General features: G+C 34.9%; 1 protein-coding gene across 1 annotated transcript; it reads left to right on the top strand.

The window, feature by feature from the left end:
• The first annotated feature begins 217 nt into the window (after positions 1-217).
• Positions 218-6,256, top strand: LOC120629629 (hydroxyacylglutathione hydrolase, mitochondrial). The gene is made up of 5 exons (XM_039898622.1): positions 218-538; positions 1,233-1,461; positions 2,963-3,189; positions 4,824-5,056; positions 6,024-6,256. The coding sequence occupies exons 1-5, from the start codon at positions 460-462 to the stop codon at positions 6,165-6,167; spliced, it is 912 nt and encodes a 303-aa protein (XP_039754556.1). The 5' UTR covers positions 218-459; the 3' UTR covers positions 6,168-6,256.
• The last annotated feature ends 1,007 nt before the right edge of the window (positions 6,257-7,263 follow it).

Here is a 7,263-nt window from a genome sequence, read left to right as displayed (position 1 = left end):
TGATTAATATGAAATGTCTACAATGATTGCAATCGTTTCATAAAATTTCCCGTAGTAAAAAAATAGTCCATTTTGTGCTTGGTAGCTAAGCTTCTGTACAAAAAAAAAAATACCTGTGATGTCAATGTGTCAGGTTCCGTGTCAGCTGCAAGTCAACTGTCAGAGGATGTCACTTGTGTTCGAACTTGTGATTGGTCATTGGACTCTTGTCCATAGAGTAAAGGAAAACTGAAGTGCAGTCTTCTGTGTAACTGAAAAGTGGAAACATTTGATTTCAGTTCCAAAATACAAACAAGTTGAAAATTTTATTGCGGTTTCTGTTAAAGTTTTTGTTGCATGACACACGTGGAGAAAGATAAAGGTTTTTTCGTGAATAAAAACTGAACTCTACTTTATGTGTATTGTAGTAAACTATCACTTTTTGCTAAAACCCAAGGATAGTTATTTCCCGGCTATTCAATGCAGTCTATGATTGCTAAGTTTGTCAACTCGTTGCCATTGGGGTGTTCGCAGTGCATAACGAAGTTCTATTTTCGATGTAAGTATTCTCTTATCACTAATCTAAATGATACACATATAAGTAAGATCCTACGACTAGAGTAACGAATCTTATAGGCTAAATTTATCTTTACTCACCTAGATCCCAGTAGTCCTCTACTGGGTTAAGAGCAGAGCCTTCAAAATTGGTTTTTATTTAATGTTTACTGTTATAGCACATTCTTAATAATATTATAAATGCATAAATAGACAGAATTGAATGGACTGTGTGTAATTTTAGCTACTTTTAGTCCTAAAAAGCATGAAAATCCCAAGTTAGTCTACAAATGAAATTTTAGCTTTCTGTGGTAACAACGCAGGGAACAGCTAATATGATAATAATTTTGAAAATAAACAGTATAATCATGCTCATTTTGTAGGTATAAATCTGCTAAATTAAATACTGGCCTAAGGCCTTTCATGAAAGAGTTTGTAGAAATACTAATATCAAAAATGAGTTCTATAAAACTTGAAATTATTAACAGCATTTAATAGGTACATTTTCTACTTAGTGTAGGAGGTAAGGCATTATTTTATTACATGTAAATTAATATAATAAATAGCAAATTTTTGGCTTATGATGTTCATGGGGTTTGTGTATACATACATATTACCTACCACGTTATGGTTGTTTTTGAAAATAACGGCCCAAAATTGCTATTTGTTAATAAAAAGAACTTTTTTTTTGGAAACAGCTATAACCTCCAATCAGAGAGGTTTGCACAGTTTACAAGAGCACATAGAATTTAAAGCAATGGATGTAAAGATTTTGCCAGCATTACAAGACAATTACATGTACTTAGTTGTTGACAAGGCATCTAAGGAGGCAGCTATAGTTGATCCAGTTGAGCCTAAGGCAGTTTTACAGGCTGTGGAAGATCATGGAGTTAAATTAACTACAGTACTTACTACGCATCATCATTGGTAAGCATCGTTGGCTTCACCCTTTTTTTAAAATTCAAAATTCATTTATTTCAAGCATTCCTACTTTGTAAGCACTTATGAAACATTAAGTATGTCTGTTACGTGTCTGTGTAGTGACTCTACCACTGGTTCGGAAAGCAGATTCTACCAAGAAGAGCTGGCAAGAAACTCAGTAGTTGCTCTTTTAAACATCAACATTTACATTAATTTTTTATCTTGTGGGAAATGAGAGCGAAGCTGGCTGCTTCCAATGTACCTTGTCATTATTATTTTCCTGTTTTGAATATTGATAAAGTTCAAAATGTTAATCTAATTAATAATGCTAGAATACTAACAACTTAGCTGGTTTTTAGTTCTCCTGTCAAGTTTGAGCCTTTTTTACTTATACATATTATAAGTACAGAAGAACTAGTTAAAGTCTTAATCAGAATTCAGTATTCAGTGTCAGCCAATCAGCTGGACAGTACAGTTGACTGCTCGCACGTAGCTACACTTGGAGCTAACTTCTGCAACAACATACAATTTAAATCAAACTATACCAAAATAACTATACATAATTAATCATTTAAATATTTCAGTAATTAAGATATAATAGTGAATTTCTGGTGTAATAGTGCAAGTCTGATTAGATAACTTATGATTTATTGACTGTAAGATAAGGTGTACCATACTTAGAAGATATTTATTATAATACTAATTGTCGCCCACAACTTTACCTTCATTCATTTTGGATTCTACAAAATCTCGCTAGAACCCTTTATTTTCTGGCAATAAAATATGTGTCTATGGCTATCTCAAGGATGACAACTTTTGTTATTGCAATAATTCAACAATGTAATTTTTAAACAGCAGTTACTTGTACCAACAACTTTTCTGGGATAAAAATACCTTATGTCCATGTTCAAAATACAAGCTACATGTGTGCCAAATTTCATCCGTCAAGTAATATAGGTAACAGACAAAAAACAGTCTCACTTAATCATTTATCATTTTTTCTAATGGAATACAGTACCAGCTAATAAAACAAATTTAATTAAGTGAGTGGTCTAAGTAGATGTATAATTTTAACTTGCTATTTCTTCTCCTATACCAGAAAAATCATTGTGTCTGATGTATTTGGCATGATTTTGCTATGATAGAGTAACAAATAAATGGCTGCAACAGTTGAACACCTTGGGAATGCCACTGATAATAATGTGGCTGGCTTTAGCAGATGCCATTTGACCTCTCTGTGCTTTGTGGGGACGGCAGATATGAACATAGTTGTCACTATGCCTCCTCTTCCCGCAGATATCGTAAGAGGCAAATAAAGGACAGGCAGAAGCCTTCTCTGTGGTGCTACTACTAGCATCTGCTGCGATTATCAAACCATCTGCCAAGTATGGCCCTCCCGTTGGGAAAGGCCTTTAGTCCAGCTGGTAGATCTGTGGGCTGATGAGGCTCCCTTCATATGAACTTTAAAAATACGGTTCTTCTAATGAGTATCTATTAATGCCCACAGGGACCATGCGGGTGGCAATGAAGACTTATTAAAAATGCACCCAGGTTTGAAGGTGTATGGTGGTGACGATCGCATCGGGGCACTGACTGACAAAGTAGAACACAACACTCAGTTCAAAATTGGCAAACTGAATGTCCAATGTTTGTTCACGCCGTGCCACACCACTGGGCACATTTGCTATTTCATTACGGCGCCACTTGAAGGGAACGATTCTGTTGTATTTACAGGTGTGTGTGATTTATCCTTGAGTAGGACGAATAGCGTACACTTGCGATCTGTATACGTGACGTACTAAACTTGCATAAACGACATTTACTTCATATATACGAGTTGTACTTATCTTGCATAAAAGGCATTTAGTAACTGTATTCAAGATGTACTAAACTTGCATAAAAGACACATGCAACCTGTATACGAGACGTACTAAACTTGCATTAAAGACACTTGCGTTCTGTGTACGAGACGTACTAAACTTGCATAAAAGACACTTGCGACCTGTATACTAGACGTATCAAACTTGCATAAGAGACACTTGCGACCTTTACACGAGACGTACTAAACTTGCATTAAAGACACTTCCGTGCTGTGTACGAGACGCACTAAACATGCATAAAAGACACTTGCGACCGTTATACGATACGTTCTAAACTTGCATAAAAGACACTGGTGTCCTTTACACGAGACGTACTAAACTTTAAAATTTCAAAAATTAAAAAATTTAATTTTTTAACTAAACTTGCATATATAACATTTATTTCCTCCATACGAGTTGTACTTATCTTGCATAAAAGACATTTACGACCTGTATTCGAGATGTACTAAACTTGTATAAAAGACACATGCGACCTGTATGCGAGACGTACTAAATTTGCATGTAAGACATTGCGACCTATGTACGAAACGTACTAAACTTGTATAAGAGACACTTGTGACCTCTATACGAGACTTACAAAATTGCATAAAAGACACTTGCGTCCTGTATACAAGACCTAATAAACTTGCACAAAAGACACTTGCTTCTTGCATATGAGACGCACTAAACATGCATATATGACATTTATTTCCTGCATACGAGTTGTACTTATCTTACATAAAAGACATTTACGACCTGTATTCGAGATGTACTAAACTTGCATAAAAGACACATGCGACCTGTATACGAGACGTACTAAATTTGCATGAAAGACACTTGTGACCTGTATAAGAGACTCACTAAACTTGCACAAAAGACACTTGCTTCTTGCATATGAGTCGTACTAAACTTGCATTAAAATCACTTGCGACATTTATACCAGACGGACTACTAACGTCCTCATAGGCTAACTTGTAGCGGAATAAAAAAAGCTTTTACAGTCCGCGTTTATGATTTGGTAATTAAAGTCCCTATATTATATTTTCTAGAGCTAAAAAACATCTTACCTATGTCTCTTGCATGCAAACTATCACTGCTATAGTATTACGATTTAAGTAGAATGTCTTTCTTAAATACATTTTCTACAGAATTTTATTTTATTAACAAAATTGCAAACTGCTTTCTTAGCCCAAGGCCGTGGGTTCGATTCCCACTACTGGGAAATGTTTGTGTGATGAGCACGAATGTTTTTCAGTGTCTGGGTGTTGATATGTATATTCTAAGTATTTTTGTATATCATTCATGAAAGTATTCATCAGGCATCTTGGTACCCATAACACAAGCTACGCTTACTTTTGGGGCTAGATGGCGATGTGTGCATTGTCGTAGTGTATTTATTTATTAAAGATATACGTATATAAGCCTGGGCAGAATTGGCAATTGACTTGTATTATTGAACTCCTTGCCTGAGGCTTATGTTTAAAGAATTTATCACATTATTTTTTTTAGGAGACACACTCTTTCTCGGTGGTTGCGGGCGGTTCTTCGAAGGCACAGCTGAACAGATGCACAAAGCTTTAATAGAGATACTCGGCAACCTGCCAGATCAGACTAAGGTTTTCTGCGGCCACGAGTACAGTTTGTCAAATCTGAAGTTCGCTGCTCACGTGGAACCAGATAATGAGGAGGTCAAGAAGAAGATACAGTGGTCGGAGAGTCAGAGGGGGGAAAAGAAGCCTACAGTATGTACCTACTTGTAATCTCTGGTTTAGTTAGGTTTGGAATCACTTCTAGATTAGAATAATTATTTTTGGCGATCTCTCCGGCGCAGAGGAGCGCTGTGGATTTATAAGTGAGAGGGGACGATTTCCAGATTGATTTTTTTATGCCCTGATCTGGTGGAAGGCTTCCACGCGGCTCGTAACACGTGTATCAAGAAATTAATGCAAGTTACCAGCCTACCGGCAAAAGCTATGCAGAAACCGATAACTTCATATAATAACTGCGATACCCAAACACTCGACCTGGGAAAAGTAAAAAAGACGGCTCCGAAAGTACCTATGCCAAACAACTTATAACCAGCCAATTTTTTAAAACTTATCTAACCCATATATTTCTTTACATTAGACAATATTTTTATCTTATGATAACATAGTAATTCAAAAATAAATGAAACGGTTAACGTACAATTCTGCTGATTTAGTACATAATATATTGTAACCGAATTACAAAATGATGTTGAAGGATGCATAAGTATGTTTCATAAGGAATCACCTTGTAAAATATTATATCAAAAGAAAAATATTTACTTTTCACAAAAAAAAAATCAATACATTTAGTGTTTACTTATGGCAACCCTATTGAAGCTAAAAGACCGACACGTGCATAGTACCTACGCTACGCGACGCGTACTTAATAAAGTGACAGGAGTCATATGATATTAATTTTGCAAGTGATTTTAGGGCTGTATCTGATTTCTTTCAGTAAAAATTATGGCAGTGGGTATTTGTTATTAGGTTTACAGTTTCACAAATAAGTCTCAGAGACAGTACATAATTTTCTGCTGAAACCTGTAATGTTTTATTTCGGTTTTTATTTAAACGTTGTATAATTAAAGAATCACTGGTATGAAAAAGTGGATTTTTGTTAAGACAACATACGGTTACAAAGAGTACCACTTTTTGAGCATTAAAAAAATCCTTTTTCCAGGTCCCATCAACTATATATGAGGAGAAGCTCTACAATCCATTTATGAGAGTTAACCAGCCATCAGTTATGAAGCATGCAAAGAAAAACGATGCGATATCAACCATGAAGGCTATTAGACAGGAGAAAGACAATTTTAAGGGATGAAATATTAAAATGCATTTTTTGAACACTCAGTTTATATCGCTGTTAACTATTAAATATATTATTGTTAATAAAAAAAAATTCATACCTCATATTTGTAATTTTTTTTTCTCATTTTTGGTCGGTGCATTTGCCTTATATCCGCCTTACATTATTTCGCGCTGGAAAAGCAGAGCAGCTGTTATAAAAAGACGGCGTGAATCGTGATTAAATATATTCTGATAAACATTATTGTCACTAGATGGCGAACTTTCGATTACATATAAATAGTAGTCAACTTTATATTATGAAAATAAAGCTTTTGCTATACTCCGCGAAAAGCAGGAGAATCTGTGTGGCGTAATTTATAATTTCTTCAATCCTTATACTCAGTGGCGTGCATAGAGGGTATGTACAGGGTATGCAGATGATATAAAACGAAGAAAATCTCCAGTAAGAGTTATAAATACTTAAGGGTAGGCTTTTTATAACTCTTACAATGCCAATCCTTAAGTTTTCTATGAGTCGTACTGGAGATTTTCTTCATTTTATACCCTCTATGCACGCCACTGCTTATACTCCACACCAAACAGATCTTCGGCAATATACCCTCTATGTTGAGATATATGATATATATGAGATGTTGACTTTACAATGAATTCATTTATATTATATATAATACAATTATTAGTAAAATAAGCAAGGAGTATAGCAAATTAAGCTTAATTTTGATAATATATCATGGATTTCCGCAAAGTAACGCCTGCTTATATCCAATACGTAGTAAACTTTCTCTTATATATAATACAATTATTAGTAAAATAAGCAAGGAGTATAGCAAATTAAGCTTAATTTTGATAATATATCATGGATTTCCGCAAAGTAACGCCTGCTTATATCCAATACGTAGTAAACTTTCTCATACATTAAGATCCTGAATGCAAATTGTGTGCGTTTTAAGAATTTAAAATATCACTTGCATCAACTGTGACGGAAAACATAGTGAGGAAACCTGCACGCATGCGAGTTCTCCAGGTTTTCTTACGATGTTTTTCACCGTTGAAGCAAGCGATATTTTAATTGTGCTTAAAACGCACATAACATAGAAAAGTCAGATGTG

This window comes from Pararge aegeria, chromosome 14 (genome assembly GCF_905163445.1).
Source record: "Pararge aegeria chromosome 14, ilParAegt1.1, whole genome shotgun sequence".
In the NCBI taxonomy this organism is placed as follows: domain Eukaryota; kingdom Metazoa; phylum Arthropoda; class Insecta; order Lepidoptera; family Nymphalidae; genus Pararge; species Pararge aegeria.
This window is presented reverse-complemented; position numbering and strand designations above follow the sequence as displayed.

What these genes read in the sequence shown, in the direction of transcription:
- LOC120629629 (XM_039898622.1), top strand. Translation starts at nt 460, where the DNA reads ATGCAGTCTATGATTGCTAAGTTTGTCAACTCGTTGCCATTGGGGTGT. An exon ending in AACGAAGTTCTATTTTCGAT is followed by an intron (nt 539 to 1,232) that starts GTAAGTATTCTC and finishes TTTTGGAAACAG; the next exon opens with CTATAACCTCCAATCAGAGA. An exon ending in GGGGGGAAAAGAAGCCTACA is followed by an intron (nt 5,057 to 6,023) that starts GTATGTACCTAC and finishes TCCTTTTTCCAG; the next exon opens with GTCCCATCAACTATATATGA.